The 21207-nt window shown below is 45.1% G+C and overlaps 4 protein-coding genes across 7 annotated transcripts in view; all 4 read right to left on the bottom strand.

The window, feature by feature from the left end:
- LOC137913743 (AT-rich interactive domain-containing protein 3B-like) overlaps window positions 1–440 on the bottom strand; it is a 38614-nt gene extending 38174 nt beyond the window's left edge. Inside the window, exon 1 of the mRNA XM_068757374.1 lies at window positions 405–440. Coding sequence (XP_068613475.1) covers window positions 405–440 — 36 coding nt within the window. The remainder of the gene's footprint in view (window positions 1–404) is intronic.
- A 3200-nt stretch (window positions 441–3640) lies between these two features.
- LOC137913750 (protein FAM219B-like) lies at window positions 3641–6610 on the bottom strand. 4 transcript variants are annotated; one of them, XM_068757381.1, is made up of 6 exons: window positions 6519–6610; window positions 5909–6060; window positions 4875–4968; window positions 4683–4757; window positions 4098–4149; window positions 3641–3790 (listed from the first exon to the last, which is right to left on the bottom strand). In XM_068757381.1, exons 1-6 carry the CDS (start codon window positions 6608–6610, stop codon window positions 3641–3643), a joined length of 615 nt encoding a protein of 204 aa, XP_068613482.1. The 4 variants fall into 4 exon arrangements, with proteins under 4 accessions (XP_068613482.1, XP_068613483.1, XP_068613485.1 ...); XM_068757382.1 differs by having other exon boundaries at window positions 5909–6026; window positions 6536–6610; XM_068757384.1 differs by having other exon boundaries at window positions 5909–6017; window positions 6536–6610.
- Window positions 6611–7590: 980 nt separating this feature from the next.
- On the bottom strand, window positions 7591–12422 carry LOC137913737 (zinc finger CCCH domain-containing protein 11A-like). The gene is made up of 15 exons (XM_068757369.1): window positions 12370–12422; window positions 12012–12146; window positions 11788–11907; window positions 11445–11571; window positions 11234–11356; window positions 10991–11149; window positions 10765–10839; window positions 10595–10663; window positions 10458–10517; window positions 9979–10368; window positions 9828–9886; window positions 9260–9752; window positions 8994–9148; window positions 8742–8914; window positions 7591–8248 (listed from the first exon to the last, which is right to left on the bottom strand). Exons 2-15 carry the CDS (start codon window positions 12063–12065, stop codon window positions 8038–8040), a joined length of 2268 nt encoding a protein of 755 aa, XP_068613470.1. The 5' UTR covers window positions 12066–12146; window positions 12370–12422; the 3' UTR covers window positions 7591–8037.
- A 3530-nt stretch (window positions 12423–15952) lies between these two features.
- On the bottom strand, window positions 15953–18669 carry LOC137913742 (cytochrome c oxidase subunit 5A, mitochondrial-like). The gene is made up of 5 exons (XM_068757373.1): window positions 18512–18669; window positions 17007–17123; window positions 16429–16550; window positions 16205–16327; window positions 15953–16078 (listed from the first exon to the last, which is right to left on the bottom strand). Exons 1-4 carry the CDS (start codon window positions 18582–18584, stop codon window positions 16214–16216), a joined length of 426 nt encoding a protein of 141 aa, XP_068613474.1. The 5' UTR covers window positions 18585–18669; the 3' UTR covers window positions 15953–16078; window positions 16205–16213.
- Between the last annotated feature and the right edge of the window lie 2538 nt (window positions 18670–21207).

Genomic DNA, 21207 nt, shown 5'->3' with positions numbered 1-21207 from the left:
ACAAATTAACTGCCCGAAGTCATCTCACTGGGAAAAAAATATATTATAATAATAACCTGCCGAGAATGTAAAAAAAAGAAAACGTGAACTGCATCTGGCTCGCTGCCACATCATCACGGATAACGCGATTGGGTTGAATGTCACGGCTTCCGTACACACACGTCCAAACGCCCCTATAATGACACGGATTTTTATAACAGTAAATATATTTAAAAAAATAAAAAAAAACATATTTCTAACGTAACTTTAAAAACACAGATAAAATGACAATTAGCTCGCAAAGTGTCCGTCTCCCTTTTGCTGACGCTCAGCTCGCTAACGCCGCTCGCTGCGCTCCGGCCAGCCTCGGCAGGACTTCGGCTCGTTCCGGGTCAGACGAACCAACAGGGCCGCCGCGGACTCACCATTTGCGCCTTGCTGCTGCCTGAATTGTCCACCATCCCTCCTTCCTGGGCTTTATCCTTCCTTCTTCCCTCGTCCGCGGCGCTCGCTCGTCCCAACACTTGTAAACACACACGCGCGCGCACACGAGAGAAATAATGTGCATGTACCGTAGTAGACTGATCCGCCAGCAGGGGGAGGGGGGCGGCGGGGGGGGGGGTGTGGGTATCTGATCTGTGCTGCTCCGAAACCCTGCTCTTCTTCAATGGAAGCGGGGGCGGCTGGAGAATGGCCAGATCTCATATCACGTTGAGCTGAGGGAACTCCCTTTGGTTTATTCCTCCCCTTTAATTCAAACCCCCCCCACATTGCGTAGCATTGGGCCCGCCCAGCGACAGCAACAGGTCTCGTGTATTTCTGTCCACACGGGCACAACTCTCATCTGCTTTTCATTTATCATTTTCTCTCCTTTTCTTGGTTTATTTACTTTTTTCACCTGTTTGACAAACCATTTAGGAGGCTGAATGAAGAGTTAAAAACAAATGTAAGTTTCAAAGCTTTTAAATTAATTACTGGCACGCACGCGCACGCACGCGCACACACACGTATGCATTTTTTAATGATACTTGAAAATATATGTACAGTATATACAACATTGCAACATGGTATGTAATGATGAAGTAGTCGGTCATAGCTCCATGGTGACCCCTTGTGGAATGTGTCTTCCTTGTACTAAAATTGGTACGCATTTGTGTAATCCTACCAGCATTACTACCAGCCCTACTAGTTCCCTTTATTAAATGGAAAAGTCTTCATAATTACTGCAGTCATACACATGCGTAGATAATAGTTTATTTAGTAATATAAATTATTAAATTGTACAATAAAATAAAATACTGGTGCTAACCATTGTAAAATAAGAGCTTATTGCATTTATAACTCACACTATATTTTCACAATGCTGTACAACAAGCAGATTGTCCTAATAGTTGCATAGTACAGATGATTCAAGTGTACTTGCTACTGTTCACTGGTGTTCAATGCAATATTAGTATATATATATATATATATAAATGAAATTGTGCAGAACCAATACACCTTAAATCCAGCTGTTATATTAAAGGCATTCACATCACACTTTTAACAAGTGACTCACATTTAGTGTAATAGTAGAACCAGCTTTTATTCCTGAACTCCCCACATTACAACGATGGAGTGCTGCAAGGAGCTAGTCAGTATCACTGTTAGCATTCCCATTGCAAAGGTTTCAACAAAGTAAGCTTCCTCAAGTTGAATTTGTGAATTGATCCCAACTGAAGAACTAACTCTACCGAGCTTCCTTCTTTTTCTTGAACATTTCCAGAATTGACTTTTATCGGTGATGTTATGACTGAGGGCTACAACTTGTAACAACCAAAAAGACGGAATCATAAATAACAATTTGGTACACGCAAGTAAAAAAGCAGTCATACAGTCATGTACAAATATACCCAAACTTAAAATGTCTGCGAACCCAAACTGTTGGGACCTGACCTTTTTTTCTACAAATGTACCCCACCTAAATGTGAATGCCTTACTAGTTGCACCCTCACCGCCTCTTTAGGAGGTGATCACTGTTATTCCTTTTGATACTGACATGAGTGAGCACATACATCTTTAAAGGGAAAAGAGAAAATATATTTTTGAGATTAAGCAGTCATTTTCAGTAAACATAAACAGAAACGAGTTCCAGAATTCAGCTAAAATGATTTATAATATGCTTGTTTTCTGGGCGGGTGTGACTCAGTTGGCCCAGCGGGTCATCCAGTGACCGGTAGGTCAGCGGTTTGAATCCCGGCTCCGACTGTCCACATGACAAAGTGTCCTTAGGTAAGACACTGATCCCCAAATTGCTCCCAGTGGGCCTGGCCACACCTCGCATGTGAGCATTCACCCACTTGTGTTTGAATGTATCGGTGCGCGTGAGGCTTCTTAAAGCGCTACTTGAGTGCAGTCATGAAAATGTTTTAAAAATAACAAAAGATATAAATAATTCAATCATGCAAAGCTCTTTTTAAGAACTTGTTCTAGTGTCCCCCACAAGTATCAAACATAAATAAATAAAATGATGCAAATGTTCTATCCTCAACACTGACGTGTTTAAGAAGAGCAACCAGGATATCAAATACCGGTAAGTGTTCTAATCCGCCATGATACGGCTCTAACTTGGTTTAAAACAAAAACCTTTAACAATCCAGTTTGAATGCAAAAAGCATAATAGAAAGATAAAGCATTAAAATCAGTAACAATACACACGAGTTGTATTCAGATGACAGTAAACCGTCTATTATGTCACAACCTTTTTGAAGGAGACATCAGAAGGGAAACTCAGTCCAACAACAGAGCTGTAAAATCTCTTCCTCTCAACTATCAATGGTTTATCTATAAAAGCACTTCAGTAACTCATTTGCATACATTTCGTGTCATACGCAGGAGTGGAGCAATATGCAAGTGTGGGGATCATCCTGACAAACATTGAGTAACTTAGTTGGACAACATTTCATCATGTTTTTGTTACCTAGCTGTTTGACAACTTTCATCTCAGATACAAAATATGAAACACTACAAAGAAAATTCTAGTCAGAGCGTATCAACTCTACTGCAGCTTCAACTTGCCAGATTACAAAAACATGTGAATTACTACACAAAGAAATCAGTCTAGATCCTATTTCAAAGAAAATAAAACATTTCCACCAGCAGTGATCACCTCATTTTGGAATTCCGTCAAAAGATAGATTGCTTCTTAAAGCTACAGTAATGAGGGAATGCTGAAGTGATAAGTGTAAAAGGCTAATTTGCAAAAAGCAGAAAAGCATCAAAACACAATACACCACATGCTTGCATGTTATGCACAGAGGCTGCAGACAGGGTTATCAGAACAGGAAGGACAGTAACCAGCTCTTGCTCGGGTCATGGACATATCCCAAACGATGAACTGCTCTTCTGCTCTGTTTAGAGCACTGACATGGTTAATATTTCCTGTAGTTCTAGAAAAACAAGAAAAAAAACTCAACTTTGGGGTCACAGTGGATAAGGCTTTTTCTCATGTCTTTCCATATGTTCGTGTGTAGCGAGTGTTCTCAGTCCACTCAGTCCTGCATGATGGCTTCAGAGCTGGACGTCCACGGGCAGCACAGCAGTGATCCAGGATTAGAAGCAAGGCCTTGGGCATGAGTGCCTGAACCCTTGGCTTTACAAGGCTCCACTCGCTGCTCCAGCATCACTGCATGCAGCAGGATGGGCCCTCAAAGCAGCAACACATTGAGGAGCCCATGGCTTTGGGCGGAATCAGGTCCAGGTCCTCGTCATCTGGGATCTCATCCAAACGGTAGCCATCCTGAAGCAACTGCCTGCTTAAATCAGGATGGACCTGGAGAGCAAAGAAAAAAAAAATCACCAACTAACTCAGCGTCCAGCTTTCCCTCCACAATCGATTCCCTGAACGGGTAACCCTCCTGTTATCTTTGGGGCCAATTTGACCCCGTTCGATGTTTATCATTAAAAAAATAAAATACGTTTTTTTAAACGTCATATTTCATGACATTTGGTAGACGTTCAATGATTCCATAATCCCCCCCTCGTATTTTTAAAACACATTTAAATAAAACAAAGGTGTAGCCACCAGTGTGGCAAGTGGTTTTATAAAACCATAAGAAAACCCAACAGGGCTGACTCACCTCAGCTGAGGAGTATCCGGAGGAATACTGCTCAAAATCGATTTCTTCATCGCTGCAAATAGAGGTAGGTCAGGTTCTGTCACTATTTCAATGTGTCGACATACATTTCTTGAGCTATAGTTGTCAAAGTACGAACTCTAACTGGTAAATGTCCACCTGACAGGATGTTTAAGCTACACTGCAACAGTGACCTAAACATAGAAAGTTACACGACTCATTAAAATGTATTTGACTTAATGAGTTATTGGCTTTCATGAACAAACACAATGCTTATTCCATTGGGGCTTTTCTTTTTTTGCTGACAGCCTCTGATTCATTTATGCATATCCTCTAATTATCAGCATCGCTGCACTGGATATCCAAGAAGAGGCTAAATCAATATCACAAGAATAATTCTTAATAGAATAAAATAATTTGAGGAATTACAGGCAAATGTTTCAGATAAGCATGCCTAAGTGAAAAAACAATAAAATAAAAGAATAAAAAATATACACTGGTTCCCAAAAGTTGATTGTCAGTGGTCAGTGTCGTGCATATAGTAGGAATTCAACAACGTTGTCACCCGTCCACCGAGTGTCAGCTTACCTATCTGAACCCAGTGCCACCAAACTCTCAGCATGTTGACTCAAAGAAGCGTAGCCCTTGTTAAACTTCACAGTCCTAAACCAAAATAAATCAAAAACAAAAACATAAAATGCAATAATTGCACATCAGCCATCAACAACATGACGTTTTGAGCATTAGAGGAGCACAAGAAGCATCCTCCTCTTCCCTCACCTCTTTGCTACTTGTCTGGACTGCTGCATCAGCAGAGGCCCAGGGGAGAGCGCTTTCTTCTTCAGTGCCTTCCGCACCATCTCCCTGTGTTTCTCTGGGAATAATATGATAATATGAGTCATATTTTAGCTGACAAGGACTGAATGCATAATGATTACAGCAAAGGCCGCATACATTTATCGTGACAGTAATCCATATCTTGGAATATTTTCTAGTGCCAGTATAATAAATTAGCAATACACTTTTTTTAAAAAAGCCTAAACCACCTAAATTCTTTACTCGAACTTCAAGTCCAAGAAGTGCTTGTATAAATTTGTCGCTATTTTAAAACAACCACTGGTCCCACTGGCATATATGTGTTGCTGGCCCTATGAGGACCCTCCCGTAAACCCTAAGGGGCTAAGGATCACGACCGTAGCTTCATAAAGCTGATAAACAGTGTCTCTCTTTGCAGGTAAATACAATTCTGCAGCATCTGAAAGATAATGTGTCTGCTATTTAGGTACGATTTTACATTTGAAATCGTTAATACACACCCACAAGTATCATGATGTGCAGGAAATAGATCATTACTATACTCTAGTCCACATTCTATGACTCATTTCTGATTATAAATGAATTAAACCGATTAATTAATGAACATTCAACAAGTTTTTGGAACCCACCAGATATAGTCCATTGCACAACTCTAACAAAAACAGTTTCATTTCCTTCTTCTGGATAAAGCACAGAGTGTCAAAATATATAGCCATCAATTTTCTTGTAGATGACCACAATTGTTTTGTCTACAGCGGCTTCATCTGTCTTGCGGGTGGGAGGAAACCGGAAAACCCAGAAAAACTGCACAGACAGAGTGCAGAAGTTATTTTATTTTATGATGTACATAACATGAACTCGGGCTTTTTATATGCACAAACTGGAACGCTGCGTACCACTTAGCTCATCTCGCTAGCGGTCTCTGCACAAATGAAATTAAGTATGAAAATAGTTCTGGCCAACGAATAGGTGTAATACGGCGATAAGAAAATACTTACGTAATTTGAGGTGGATTGCCGGAGCTCTGGACATGATGTAAGGTCCTCTCTTTTCCATCGGCCTGATTCCCCCATCAATGTTCTTAGGTATAGTGCCACTACTGGGCCCCTGAGGTTTCTGAAATGAAGAGTGGTATGTGTATGTATGAGACAATACAATAATGCATATTGTATACAGTAGTAGCTACAGGCCAAATGTTATAGGGGTTGCAATGTGACTAAATCAATATCGTCATGAAATATATTAGTTTGTTTCCTGCGTCCCGTTAGGCAGAGACATTCCTAATTTAGTTTACGGCTGTCATTTCACCAACCAGATGGCATTTATGAAAATAAAACCTCCAAATGTTACAGGAAGACATTATGATTGTCACTTTTACATGCTTGTAAAGCTCGGTAACGATTTCATTTACAGTCGAACTTAATGTCGAGCACAAAAACTTTGCAACTTGGTAATAGTTTTGAAAGCTGGCATCACCATAACAATTGTTAAATATTCGCACTATTCTTCAAAAAAAAAAAAAGTATCAGGAATCGAGTGTCAATAATCACAGGCTTGCCTAGAAGTAGCCTCCCACTGTCACTTAGCAAGCTAGCATCAGCGAGAACAGCTTTAGCTGGTATTACCGACAAAACTCGTCGCTCCGGCTGCGCCTCCAACATGGCGTCCTTCTCCGGCTCCTCTAAGATATCGTTCATCATCTTAGCGTTTGTTGTCACAGTTTACCCCGCATTGCAGCCATGGTTAGCGGTTTCCCACCGGCGGGGAGGTTGCATGGACACCTCTGCTAACCAGCTATGCTATTATGCTAGCTGTGACAGGTTTCATGCCACTTCCGGTTAAATGAATTACCAAAATAAAACTTCGGCGTCGCAAGTTTTGAATGTATACCCCCCCCCCCCCCCCCCCCCCCCGTAATGAAAAACAGGGCCATGATTAAGATAAATGCATTTTTATAAACAATCATATGTTTTGATTATGTGGTCTTCGGTCAACCCTCTATATTTTCGATTTCATATACACTACTCGCTAGTATAGTGCAGGGGTCGGGAACCTTTTTGACTAAGAGAGCCATGAAAGTGGGTATATGTTTAACAACAATTAGAAACAGAGTAAGTAAATATAACAGGCAGCAAAAACACTTATAAACCGAGGAGTTTCCACCTAAAGCAGCAGCCACAATTAGGGGAGAGCAGTGGGACCTTCTGTTTACAACCGCTAACCCGGAAGAAGAAGCAGCTGCTGCCCGGCTCAGCGGCGCACGTGATACGATAACAGGAAGTTTCCATTTCGGCAAAACTCTAGACAATAAAAATGCAAAGAAAATTGATGAGTTTTTATGGAAAAAACCGAATACATTATGTTAAGAAGACAGTAGTAATTCATTCCTTAAAAAAAAAAAATCTCCTCAAAGCTACTGTATTTGGAACAACTCTGATATTTAATACAAAAACAAGAGTTTGTTTCTAAAAACGGTTTGAGAAAAGTATTATTTTGTTCCATTTATAGTATGCTAAATCCTTAAATAGGGCTTTAAATACAATTTCCATAATGACTTTAGGTAACTTTAACACAAGAATAAATATTTTAGCTCCAAATGGGCTGGCTTGCTGTAAAATCAGCAGCAACACTGCGTAGCTTAAGTCAGTCCGCCGCTACGCTTGTCGGACACGGCCGATGCCGTTCCAAAGCAGTCAACAGCCGATTTTGGTCATTAAAACTATTTTTATTTACACGGTAATCTGTACGTCACTCTGAACAATGCATTTGTGGGAAGGCTTCCGGATGGGGTGAGAACACAGACCAAATATCCCCCCCCCCCCCACATTAAAAAACAGAAACACACCTTAAGACACAAATATACAATATAGAAAAGACCACAGGATAGTTTACGGAATAAAAGAAATATTAAAATGACATGGGACACATTTCAAAAATTTTTGCTTAAAAAACAGACAGGTTTCCCCAGGAACACGACCACAGGGCAGCGCGAGTTCTCTCGGCAATAATCACAAAGATTTTAATCACAAGTCCGCCCTGCAGAGCAGCTCCTGGGCTCTCAGATGATCAGAAATGAAGCGCATCTAAAATGTGAACGGCACGTTAATTTAAAGACAAAGTTGAGCTCTCAGCTGTCGATCATCTCCGACAGCTGCCGGAGCAGGTCGTCCTCTCCGATATCAAGGTCCACTTCGCAGTCCTGCAGATGTTCATCTGTGAATTCGTTGATGAGCTCATCAAAGAAATCCACAGTGGCGGCGGCGGCGCTGGAGGCGGTTCTGGATGCGGCCAAGCTCGTTCCCCATGACTTGGAGGGAGGCGGAGTTTTCAGCACCGGGCTGAAATGAAGAAGAAGAAGAAGAAGAAGAAGAAGAACAATTATACCTTGTTGATCTCTGTACATCACTGGGACCAGTCTGGAGGTTCTGTGCCTTGCTCAAGGACACATGGGCAATGCCCAGGAGTTGCTCCAGCAGCAGCTTTTTTCTACTAAGTGCATTCATGACACAGGGGAAGAAAAAGAAACCCTAAACTTGGCTGGGATCGCCTCATTTCTCCTCAAATCTAAAACGGCTCTGAAACGGTAGAATAAAATTATCAACTCGTCTTTATTAAAGCAGGCAACAAAACGTTTTGGGTAAATAGTCGTTTGAAACCATTGATCCTATTCTGAAATCAGGAAATCATGCAGGAAGTAAGAGAGCCGCCTCTGAAAACATCTAATTAAGATGCGAACCGTGGCGGCGAAGCAAACTTCACCGAGGGCGAGCAGCCAGAGGCTAAAACGTGGCACGAAGCCTCACCGAGCCGCCGGCGTGTTTGAACCTTTACCTTTGGACGGCCGGGACAGTCCCCCTGACGGCAGCAACGATGACGCTCTGCTCGAACACGGAGATGGTCTGGAGCTCGGCGCTCGGCGGGCTGGAGCTCAGGTCCAACGCGGCGACGGGACTGTGGGGGAAGGCCGGGCTCAGCTGAGCCTCTGCACCGATGGATCGGAACACCTGCCGAGAGAAGAGGCCGGAGGTCACCGACAGCACGACAGCCGTCACCAACGACGAGGAGAAGCGCGTTTTGACCTACTTCTACGCCTCCGCATGTCGCCTCCTGCAGTTGCTCCTCCAGTCCTGCTGAGGCACTGTTTAGGGGCTTCACAGCAGCGACAGCGGATCGCCTCGCCCGCCTTCGCTTCCGGCGTGGCTTCATGACAGACGGCTTCACGTTCAGATTGGGCCTCGCTGAAAGAGAAGGGATTTGATCGGCGTGTGAAACCCGTCGGTTGCGTTCTGCCTTCCGCTTGAGTGGCTCGCGGCTCGTTAGCGTAAGCGGGAAGGTAAAGGGGGCGGTACCTTTGGTGTCCGGCGTGTGCTCTGGGGATTTCTTGGGAATCTTGTTTGGCGTCCCGTTAGCCTCCGCTGCAGGACTCTGCGCTGCGGTTCTGGTCTTCTTGGACTTCCTGGCGGTTTTCGGAGCGACCTTCTTTGACCTGGCGGCGCTCGGCGAGTCGGACTCGGTTGGAGTAGAGCTTGGCTTTGCCGACGCGACGGTATCGCCGACTGCACCGGGGGTCGTATCGCTGTTCGGAGGTGAAGCAGCCGTGGATCTGGGGGACAGCGTTTTATGAACGGGGACTTCCTGAGCAGGGGGGGCGGAGCCTTGCAGCGTCAGACTGACTGCAGCAGGAAACTTCCTCTTCAAGGTTCCCTCAGCTGGCGGTTTCCGGCAAGGTTCTGCTTCAGCCGGGACTCTGGCCTTCTCCATTTCCTGCCTGCGAAGTCGTTTCGCTTGCATGATCTCCTCGAAGGTCTTGACATTAATAGCATTACCGTTAGCAACGCTGGACTAAAGAGAGAAGGGACAGTTAAGCGTCGGCCGGGGGTCAACGCGACAGCGACCGGCGCCGCAGCTCGGTCCTACCTTAGGAGCCGCGGTTTGAGGTTTCACCGGCTTCTCTGTCGACCCGTCGTCCTTCTCTGCTGTGAGATTCAACACAAACGGAATCACGTTACGAACACGAGATTTAACGGGAGGATCGGGTCGTTGTGCTGAAGCTTCCCGGCGACCTCACCTCGGGGAGCCGGTTTAAGGAGGAGCGGCGGCAGGCGAGGCTTGTTCTCCTCGCCGTCAGAGCTCTTCTTGCTACGGTCCTCTGAGGGCTGCTGAACCGGCAACCTTTCGGCCCTGCGGATCTCCTCCAGGATCTTGACCCGGACCTCTCCCGGGTTTGCAGCCTCAGGACCAGGACCAGGCCCAGTCCCAGCCGGGTCAGACTCCCCTTGACTCTTGCTTAGCGCCCTCTCCCGCTTCACTTCCTCTCGCCTTTCTTTCTTTCTCTGACGGAAAGTCGAGGTTTGATCTCTGACGATCCGCTTCACACCCTTTGTGGGTTTGGCTTTGCCGACCGCTTCAGACGTGTCTGAAGGCCCGCCCCCTTTCGACAGAGAACGGACCCCAACTGCTGGAGAAAAAACACGCAGACCACCGGTTTGCACGAATAACGTCTTCCAGGAGAAAAAAAGCAAATGTCGTCGTGCCGGTACTTCTTACCCGAGTGCGCGGCTACAGAGCCCGGAGGAAACCCAAGTCTTTCCTTGATGGTCTTCATAACTGCAGAAGAAACCCAAAACCCATGAAAACAACAACCTGTAGTATAGAGTCAACTCATCGATCAGGGTGATGATCACCTTTCTGAGGCGGTCCTCGATCCACGACTCGGCCGAGACGCTCCGACAGACTCCTTTTCAGACGGACGCCTTCCACACGTTGCTCACCTGCAGTAACGACAAATCATGAGCTTCTATTCCGAGATATCATCTCAAGATTATCTTCGTTAGCGACGCAAAGAAATCCGAACCGGGGGCAAACGTACCGGCGCCGGACATCTTTCTTCCGAGTCTTTCAGCCACGCCGCCTCGCGGTCTCGCAGTGTCTGGAAGACAATTGGACCCCCCGAGTTTAACCGGATGACGCGAGAACAAGGGACGCCGTCACTTTGCTATGCATTTATTTGAATTCGCAGTTTGACGTTTACTATTAAGAAGTTTTAAGCGGTCGTATTTCATCACGTTTCCGGTCTTTACCGTCTCTTGGTCGAAACGACGAGTTGGCGTTCTCTCTCTCTCGGCTGGATGTGGCGTCGGCATTCTGGAGCGGGTAACCCTGTCTCTTCGTGCTGGCCTTCGGCGCCTTCCGGAGTCGGATCTCCTTCAGGGTGCTTAACCCAGAGTTCAGCGAGCCACCTGTCCAGAAACATCGGCAGCCAATGAGCAGAGGACTCCGGAGGAGCACGGCGACCACAGTTTCATCTCCGACCACCGGATCACCTGATTCATGCAGCTTCCTGGGAGAGATGCCGAACTTGCCGTCGAACTGGTTTCGGAGCTGGGGGTTGGGTGCGGTGGGGAGAGGGGGGGTGGTCGTCGGCTGTTCCGTATTTTGGCTTTGACCTGAAGTTACGTAGACGTTGTTTGTCACAGCCTCAAACCTTCGGCGTTTGAATTTAAAGGGTTAATTAGCAACAACTAAACGCCTTACTGGTTTTATCGGCCGGGACGTACAAGCCCTCGATGCAGCGGGGCTTTTGGTGGAAGAAGGCACAGCGTGGCTTCTGGCAGCCGTCCGCCTGCGTCTCCCAGTAACACAGGATCTCCTTTCGCCTCTTCTGTTTGGGTGAAAGGCAGCCGCGCTCACTACTTTGACGGCTGCTTTGGCGGCACGTCCAGAGGCGGGAGTGGAGCTCCCGGCTCGGGGGGGGGGGGGGGGGTTGCCAGAGAGACTTTTTCTACCCTTCGGTAATGGCCACTCGAGGCACGCGCAGCCTCGAAAGGGCAAAGCGGTTTCAGCGTTCCTCTAGAACAGGCGTTTCGTTTCTGCTCACCGTGATCGCCATGTGACGGAACTTGCAGGTGGTGCGGAAGCAGCGTCCCTCCTCCCACAGGCTGCAGACGGCCTCGCAGCCCACGGCAGCTTCGCAGTGTCGGAACGGGCAGCCGTCTCCCTGCGCGGCAAACGGGACACTGAGGGACGCTTCCCGCGACACGCTCGACGCTCCGGCTGGTCGAGCTGCACGCAAATGTGGCTGCGAGTTCAAACCGCACTTACTTTGGTGCAGGTAGAATAGTAAAAGAAGTAGCAGTCGTCTCCTCGGTTGCTCATGGTGACGGTTGAGGAAGGTGACGATGGAGCTGTGACCTTTGACCGGCAGATGGATCTCTTCGGGGGCTAACAGGACTCACCCTGAGATCGGAGACGCAGCCACGTGTTAGACAGAACCCCCGATACGACGTCACTCGGTTGTCTTTTAAAACATAAACACGGATTTGTGGCAGGTTTGACGCTGCTTGCGTGGCAGAGGATTTCTCAAAACGCTCAACGGGACACGCGAGGCAGGCGAGGGTCAGCGCCGGCGAAGGATTTAAATCAGCCGCTGCAGAAGGATTCGTTTAGGAACCGAGCTCACCTGAGGCGGTCGAGAAGATGTCTTCCTCAAGCGGACTGCCGGGTGGGTGGTCTCCGTATCTGAAGGAACACTTGATCCGTGAGATAAGAGGTAAAGCGCTGCTGGGAGCGTCCTTTGAAGACTTTGGTTTTTATTATTTTTTATTACTGGGTGTAATCAATGAAATAAATAGAATATTATCAGCCAGACTAGAAAAAAACGATCCCAAAAAGAAATATGGCAAAAATAGCAGAAAAGGGCGAAAGTAGGTCAAAAAATATCTTCGGCTTCTTCTCGGGCTCGGAGGCGAACGGCACACGTTGCATCGGAGAGAAGCAGACGCTGGAGCTTCTACAGATTCTCAGCTGTCGATTTTGAAGAAGAGAAAGGAAAAAATCTTCTCCCGTCGTGTTTTCACGTTCTCCACATCCCAGAGAATCCCAGAAGGGGCCAAGCGAACGGTTTTACACCTAAGAAACGAACAAAGAAAACACTCCAGGTGGCACTGAAAGGGTTACAAAGAGACAACTGGACAGAAGAATGAGGCCCATCGACTGATGAGGCAAGAGGAGATCAGAACCGGGTCAGAACAGCGACATGATTCACTGCATCACCAACAAGTCATGGATTTGAGAACTGAAGCACGGAAGAACAGCTCGTTCCCTTTCCCTCAGGATCACGACTCTGGACATGAAGGCACCAACAAACGCTGCTGATCAGCATTCAGAACTCAGACTTCCATCCGACGCCGTTAGCCGACGTCGCCACCACATCGAGCTCTCGTCCGACGCCGTTAACCGACGTCGCCACCACATCGAGCTCTCGTCCGAGGCCGTTAACCGACGTCGCCACCACATCGAGCTCTCATCCGACGCCGTTAGCCGACGTCGCCACCACATCGAGCTCTCGTCCGAGGCCGTTAACCGACGTCGCCACCACATCGAGCTCTCATCCGACGCCGTTAGCCGACGTCGCCACCACATCGAGCTCTCGTCCGAGGCCGTTAACCGACGTCGCCACCACATCGAGCTCTCGTCCGACGCCGTTAACCGACGTCGCCACCACATCGAGCTCTCATCCGAGGCCGTTAACCGACGTCGCCACCACATCGAGCTCTCGTCCGAGGCCGTTAACCGACGTCGCCACCACATCGAGCTCTCGTCCGAGGCCAGCAGCAGATCCTTTAAGTCCTGCAAGCTGCAGGTGGGACGGCCACGGATCGGACTCGTTGGTCCAGTACAGCCCACATATGCTCCGTTGGACTCAGGTCCGTGGAACTGGGGGGGGGGGGGGGGGGGGGGGTCAACACCTCAAGTTGGTTCTATTTGAACCATTTCTGGACCTTTCCTGCTGCAGGAGTCCACTGCCGTCAGGGAATACCGCTCCCATTAAAGGATGCACTTGGTCAGAGACCATATTTAGGATGGCGGGAGGCATCAGGGTAACAGGGCCAGGGTAACAGGGCCAGGGCAACAGGGTAACAGGGTCAAGGTAACAGGGCCAGGGCAACGTCCACATGGATGGCAGGACCCAGTTCCCCAACAGAACACGGCCCAAAGCGCCACTGCTTCCAACACATTAACTTATGCCAACAAAACGTGTAATTGAGACCTGATGCGTCCCACCCACTGAAAAGGTGCAAATATAACGAGATGTCTAACGTTGTGCTTATACTGTTATAACTGAGCGGTAAACAGCGGCCAGCATTAGCATTAGCATTAGCATGCCAACTACCTTCAGCGAAAACACCTTTGCGTTTTTTCCACATTTCTACTCGGACCAGAAAACTAGTGGCTGTTCTCAGAACATCAACGCGCAACGGCGCATGCGCTACCGGAGAAAACACACACACAGTTTAGCTATTTCACTTAGCTACATTTTAGAGACCTACCTTAACCAACAGAAACTGTTGAAACTTGAAGACTGCTGTTCCTTTCTTTTATATATATATATATCCTATTATTTTACGTTTCGTATTCTAACACTACGTTAAGAGGCTAAATAAAGTATACAGCAGTTGATTACCAGTTTTAGATTTTAAAAAAAAAAGGAAAGTTAAGCAGCGGAGGAGTTGATCCGAGCTTGTTACCGACGGACGTAGGACAAAAACACTGACGGGAATTTACTACGTCGATACTAAGACCCGCCCTCCTCTACATTTGATTGGCTGATTCTCATCACTCTTATTGGCTACACCTAATCGACTCAACCAATCCAATCAATCAGAGGCAGAGCGAGGTTATAATCCGCCTTCACCGTAGTAGCATTCGAAATATTACTCACCCATTATTATGGGTGAAGCGGGTGGCGGCTGTTAGGGGCATACTATGCTGACGCATTAGACCGCCTCGCCACGCCCCGCTCTGTTTCTGATTGGCGTACCATAATATCAACCAATCAGCATCTCTCTTCACACATACGAGTCAATACAGACAATTTGGAGTAATCAATTCACCTAAGGTGCATGTTTTTGGATGTGGAAGGAATCCGGAGAACCCAGAGAAATCCCACTACGCCACGAGAACCGGAACATTCTAGTATCAGTAATGATTATCACAATAAGAATAATTAGCTAATGCCGCACACAACCGCTAACGCAAGCGTTGTTTCTGGGTGACGAATGCGACAGGGCGGTGGAGTGTTTTGGTTGCGACAACGCCACCCAGGGAATTTTACTCCTGGGAATTATTTAGGAGGAATTCTCACTCCTGAATTCAAATGGTGTGCGTATCCCTACTCCAGAGACACGGGTTCGATTAATTCCACAATGGCAGAGAGCAAGTCCGGTTCAAACAGTTTATTCTCGTGAACAATGATTGTCATACATTTGTGCATATAAAATGGGTATCTGTTTAACAACAATTAGAAACAGAGTAATTAAATATAACAGGCAGCAAAAACACTTAGAAACCGAGGAGTTTCCACATAAAGCAGCAGCCACAATTAGGGGAGAGCAGTGGCTGTGAATGGCCAACACGCCTCTTCAACCTTTGGAAAAATAAGAAAATAAAATAATATATCTAAATTATATTGCAGTCACAAGCTCGACGTGAAACTAAGCTGTAAAATAAAAGTCCTACCTTCCAGAAACAACCCAAACTCACTGGCAACAGGACAGCAGAGCCAACACATCCGCAGCTCAATCTGACCTGGGATCAGACGAGCAGCCCAGCAGGATCAACGATCAGCTGTAGAGCCAATCACATGCTGACGTCACCGGGGTGTGCGTCGCGCTAATTATATGCAAGAGTGGAGCCTGAATGTTTTAGAAAATTACCTGTTCGGATAATAAATCGCGCGCGCAGATGGCCATTCGCGTCAGTCACATGAGTAACCCGGAAGAGGTGTGGACGCGCGCCCGGCTACAAGGGGGGAGGGTGGGGGGGATATGCCGCCCATTAAGGGGCGAGCATACACATAGACATAGCGCCCCACAGTGGCACGGAGGGAGACTACGTATGGCTACATTTTGTTTTATTATGCTTTGCTTCACATTTGCTGCTGTAACATTCAAATTTTCCAGTCTGAAATTAAGTAAATATATTGTCATAGGTAATATAATTAGTTAAATACAGATAGTGTAAGAATTAAACAAGAAACAGTGTACTTTTTTATTACTAGATTTCTTTATTAGGTCCACCATTTTGTACACAAAGGACAACATGGATTTTCTTCACAATATAGACATATTTGACAGCAGAGAATCTGGAGATCCAACTCTTCCATTCACCTGAGGAAATAGTAGTAAGCAATATGATTAAAGTCAGAAATGTGCAGTACATTCATGCAGTAGACCGACATATGGATATAATTGAACTGAATAAATATTCAGTAATACAGTTTAGAGCAATCTCACCTCATCAGCCTACAACTTGTCAATGCCCAACTCTTCTGGTGTTGAGATGCCGAGTTCTGATAGTGTGGGCTTCAACTCTTGGATCAGGTAGGGATAAATGTCTTTGTAGGGGCCTGCTTTGTCCTGCAAAGCACAAAGAAAAGTACAGATGATGAGCATATCTATATAGGAGCTGCGAAATGCAAAAGAAGACCCTCTGACTCTATGAAGGCACGTCTTCTCACCTTAACAGCTTCAAGGATGCGAACGGCGCTGGCCAGGTCATTCAGTCTTCTGCAAGCCCGTAGTGCAGAGTCCAGGATCTTAGCCTCAGGTACAAGGTCGTATCCAATCAGGGTGTTCATGCCTTCAGGTTAAAATTCATTAATAGTAATACCGTAATAGCAAACGGAAACTACAGAAGCACATGCATACGTTTCAGAAGTTCCAGTGGGTATCGATCCCCAGTGCTATCACTACTGGAACTAAACAATTAGTCCCAATATATTCACTGAAAGTCTGATATTTCCATATAATTTGTTTTTGTCATTGAGATGAACCAAACTTAAATCCAAATACCACTTCCAACAGTCACCTGGCGTCTGAGAATGTCAGATTTGAAGCAATTTGAACACATGTTTATGATTAAACTTTTTGAAAAACAAAAGGCAACAGTGCCTCCATGCAGCAGCAGAGAAGCAGATACAGAGATTCGGCAGAAACAACTGAAATGACTAAATGAGGCAGAAAAGTAATTTCCCATGGTGTAATATGTCTTCTAAATGAGGGAAGATAGTGAATAAAAACTTTTTTTAACGTTCACCTCTCTTAAGCTCCCAGGCATCGATGTCAGGCTTGCTGAAGTATGTTACCCAACGAGCATCAAACTCCTCGTCGGTCTCGATTTTGTCATGGGAGTAACTTCTGGAGGCCAACGGTGCTGGAAGACATAAGGAGAGAGGATTGGTCAAATATTCAGTAACCAGTAAATCATACTTACAATTAGATTGCACATATTACACATGGATACTATATGTACAGTTCCTGTTCCACACTTTAATTATGAAGTGGAATCAATGCCATAATCTCAGTAGAAAGCTATTAATTATGCACGTTTAGAAAATATTATATATTCAGCAGCATTGCTTTTATCAGGCCTGCTGATTGTGGGTGAAGGAAGCAATTGGTGCATCAGTGTTATCATGTCATGTCTTACATGGACGCCGATGCGAACCAGCAGATGAATGGCTCAACAGCTTCAGACTTCCACGTGAACATGAAGCTCTCCCTGAACGCATCATTCATCACATTATCTGACAGAATTCTAATTCCAACTAGATCTGTGTGATAGACAATAACTGAAATTTCACCAGATGAATAAAGCATCCCGTTCACCGACACACGACAAAAATCATCCTCTAAATCCAGAATACAAGCTGCTTCCATCTGTTGTTCGACTGGCACTCCCCTCGGTTACTAAAAATAGATTTAAATTCTCCTTTGTCCCGCTCTCCATCAGGGCCTTGAACGCGACAGAAAGGAGGTGAGCCTGCTTGTGTTTATGTATACAAGTTACCGGTTTGCACTGTTTTTAATATGTAGTCTGTATAACTTTACAATGATGCTGCTCAACTCATTGTGTTCTATACATCCCTTAAATGTTGTAGAATGTGTGTATGTTTGCTGTAAAACAAATTGCCCTCTGAGGGACAAGCCAATAAGAGTGAAGTGAAGTGAAATCCGTTTACTCTCAGGGTAGGGCATCGAGATAAGAGATTGGAACTGGCTTTAAAACGCTCATTCTATTGCAACTGTAAAGACATTTAGATTTCATCTCTGTTGATTTTCCTAATACAGTACATTTTACTGACGATATATTTTATATCATGAATTTATGTTGAAATTAAAAAAAAGAAAGAAAAAAAATCATACCAATACGACGGACGACGTCAAATTCTTCACTTGTTTCAGGTCACAAACTACATTATTAGATTTAGCGACGTGTTGATATAAGCTGCGCATAAACTGCGCATAAACTGCGGCCACTGACACTCTTGAAACAACTGAAGGAGAGTCGTCACAAGGTCGTGACATTTTTATTAAAATTAATTTCGCGCCTCTCCATTCAAAATACTCCACGAATGTTTTTAATAAACGAAAATATTTAGTTCAATGCCATATAGATAATTTATGATAAAAAAATAAATCAATGTCACCACCACGGGCTACCTTCCATTCACACAGGGCGTTAGTTACAGGCAGCTAGCCGGCTAGCCTGAAGCTAACATCCTCTGCTGCTTTCCCTGGGAAATGGAGCGGCCATCCTACCTGAGTAGCCGCGCCGTGACCGAGCCAGACCCCGGGTCCCCGTCGCCGCCAGTCGGAACACGGCTCGGAGCATGGTGCCGCCGTCGGTACTAACCAATCATTCAATGATACCGAGGGTGGCTCAGGACGAGCCATAAAAACGACGGAGGTCACATGACTCACGGAAATAGCCGAAAATTATGACAACGAAGAAGAAGGCGACGAAAAAGGAGAAGACGAAGAAGAAAGCAAAGACGACGATGAAAAAGAAGAAAACGAAAATAATAATAATAATAATATGCACTTGTTGATTGCACTCCCAAAGACCGGATGCAAACAGTTGCCACTACAAAACGTAATTTTTTTAAAAACTTTTGCATCCAAACCCACCTTTAAATATAGACCCCGCCCACAATAATCCCAGTTTATGTTCAGACTCTCTTTGTAGACTGAAGACACAGGGTTGATCAGATCGGATCATTCTTAGCTCCCAATGAAGCACTATATGGTGTAACTGTTCTCACAGTAGGAGGCTACTCCTCATGGTGAGAAAAGTCAAATTATTTTAAATTGATGTCTCGTTCAATTAACATCACAAAGGTTAAACGAGAAAATGCAGCGCATGGGAACACAATGTCAACAGAGGGAGCCCTTGATTTAAAAACGCACGTTGGGCTCCTGTGAAGACGTCATTTAGCGGCTGAGCAGCATATGAAGGCAATAAGAAAAGAGACATTGATGTTAGTAACTCTTTTTGTGGAAATCCTCCTGAAACAGTTCAGCATCTCTCTTGCTCTTGCTCAAAAAACCTCTGGAAGGACTTTTGCAACTTCATAAACAGAAATGTACACAAGGACTTTATGCTTAAGTGGGAAAATGTTGTTTTCTGCTTTTACCATAAACATAAAGAAGAGGCATTCTTTATCATTAATTTATTAATTATTCTATCAAAATTGTATCTCAACAAATGGAAGAGACCAACATTTACCCATTTTTATAGTGACACACTCTCTTACATGAAGATACTCAATGAGTTATTTGTATAATGTTAATGATACATACACACCCCCTGGCATGTTCTGTTTTCTGTTTTTGTAATTTGGGTTTGTGTTTTACTCAACCCTGGCTGCATGGGAACTCTCTCTCTCTCTCTCTCTCTCTCTCCCTGTGTGTGTGTGTGTACATACGGTAGTGTCCTTCATCACGTGGTAAACTCTAATCCCCCTAAGGTCAGGGCTCCACAGAAGATGTTCATTAGCATAATATGTGACAAACATTTCCCCCCCGCCCCTCTGTTGTTCACTGTTTCTTATTTGTACTTTGAATATTTGTGTTGACACAGTATATTTTAATCATTTAAATCCAGTCATCAGAACAAAGTCTCTAATGTCTCTGTGGAGTAGAATAAGTGGTAGCGCCTTTGGATGAGTACTGTATAGTATAAAATATACTGTTTGTAGGCTTAGTCTTACATAAAGACATGTCATTGGACATTGCATCCCCTCACCTGTCACCTTTCTGTTTTTCAGTGAAACTGATGACTTTAAAGAGAATATCCACAATGAGTCGAGAGAATGTGATACTTATGTAATTATGATTTATTGGACAGTAAACTTTATTTTGTTTTAATGTACATATAGATGTCTGGATTTTTAGCGCCCTGTGCACCATCATAGCTGCTCGGACTGCTGGAACTCTTCTGCACACAGACCAGTGTTCCAGTTTGAGGACTCAGACTCACCACTTTGATGTAAACATGTTTCATTTTTCTTCTTGATCTTCTTGTGTTTCTTCTCGCTGGCGTTACTGTCAGCTGGGATTTGCACATGTATCACAACGCTCATTTGCTCCTTGTCAACCACCGCTGTCTGTTTGGTTATGTAAGTTAGCCAGAGGCTTTTTGTTATTTGGGAACTTAAAGACACACATATCTTTTTTTTTCCTTCAAGCCACCTTTGGTGGTGCGAACCATCAGAACCCCACACAGATATTCCTATACGTCACCCAAGCCAGTTATAACTTCACTTTATGCTTGCCTCAGCTTGCGCACCTAGGTCCTGGCCTCTAGGGATCTGGTGCAGCTATAACGGTAGACTGTGTCCGGTCTTTCAGACTGGTTTTTTGTAGCCATATATATGACTTCTTGAGGTGAGCAAATTCATCTATCTGCTGATAATACTATATCCAGTGGATATACAGAAGCACTATCGGTCTTCTGCAGCCGAAGGCACTCAATCTCACTCACTCAGGCTGATGATGTGTTTCTAATGTTCTCATTTTCCATTCTCATCTTGGTTCCACTCAACCTGATGGCTTACACAGTTACATAGGATTGAGACTGAAACCAGTATTGAAAGCCGTAAGGTGAGTTTTTTTTATGATGGTTTTATTCATATTTTCCAAGGTATTAATTTACAGTGATGATCACAGTCTGGAAAGGTAAATAGACATTAAACAAAAAGAGTGGCACTATTGAATATGCATGTGGGCCTCTCCTCTGTGTGGCCTAAATATGTAGCATGACATCGCTATGCTAGGTTATTTTTGCCTGGATAAATTAATTATTCACTGTAGCAGCAGATGCATGCATAACTCACTCTATGCACTGCTTCAAATTGAAAGGGTAGTATAATGGGTTAAAGCAATCTGGTCTGGCATGTGAAGGTTGTGTGTTGACCGCCCCCCCTGATTTAACACTTTAATCGGATGCTGAACTC

Source organism: Brachionichthys hirsutus, unplaced genomic scaffold, assembly GCF_040956055.1.
Source record: "Brachionichthys hirsutus isolate HB-005 unplaced genomic scaffold, CSIRO-AGI_Bhir_v1 contig_197, whole genome shotgun sequence".
NCBI lineage: Eukaryota > Metazoa > Chordata > Actinopteri > Lophiiformes > Brachionichthyidae > Brachionichthys > Brachionichthys hirsutus.
Note: the sequence above shows the minus strand (reverse complement) of the source record. Positions and strands in the feature narration are given on the sequence as shown.

Coding starts and splice junctions, on each gene's coding strand:
- LOC137913750 (XM_068757381.1), bottom strand. CDS start 6,610: ATGATGAACGATATCTTAGAGGAGCCGGAGAAGGACGCCATGTTGGAG. Junction 4,758..4,874: donor TCCAGACAAGTAGCAAAGAG/GTGAGGGAAGAG, acceptor ATTTTGGTTTAG/GACTGTGAAGTTTAACAAGG. Junction 3,791..4,097: donor CCGGATACTCCTCAGCTGAG/GTGAGTCAGCCC, acceptor TTTGCTCTCCAG/GTCCATCCTGATTTAAGCAG.
- LOC137913737 (XM_068757369.1), bottom strand. CDS start 12,065: ATGAGCAACCGAGGAGACGACTGCTACTTCTTTTACTATTCTACCTGC. Junction 11,572..11,787: donor TCCGTCACATGGCGATCACG/GTGAGCAGAAAC, acceptor TCACCCAAACAG/AAGAGGCGAAAGGAGATCCT. Junction 9,887..9,978: donor CCTTAAACCGGCTCCCCGAG/GTGAGGTCGCCG, acceptor TGAATCTCACAG/CAGAGAAGGACGACGGGTCG.
- LOC137913742 (XM_068757373.1), bottom strand. CDS start 18,584: ATGCTCCGAGCCGTGTTCCGACTGGCGGCGACGGGGACCCGGGGTCTG. Junction 16,551..17,006: donor TGCCTGGGAGCTTAAGAGAG/GTGAACGTTAAA, acceptor TTTAACCTGAAG/GCATGAACACCCTGATTGGA. Junction 16,328..16,428: donor GCATCCTTGAAGCTGTTAAG/GTGAGAAGACGT, acceptor TGTGCTTTGCAG/GACAAAGCAGGCCCCTACAA.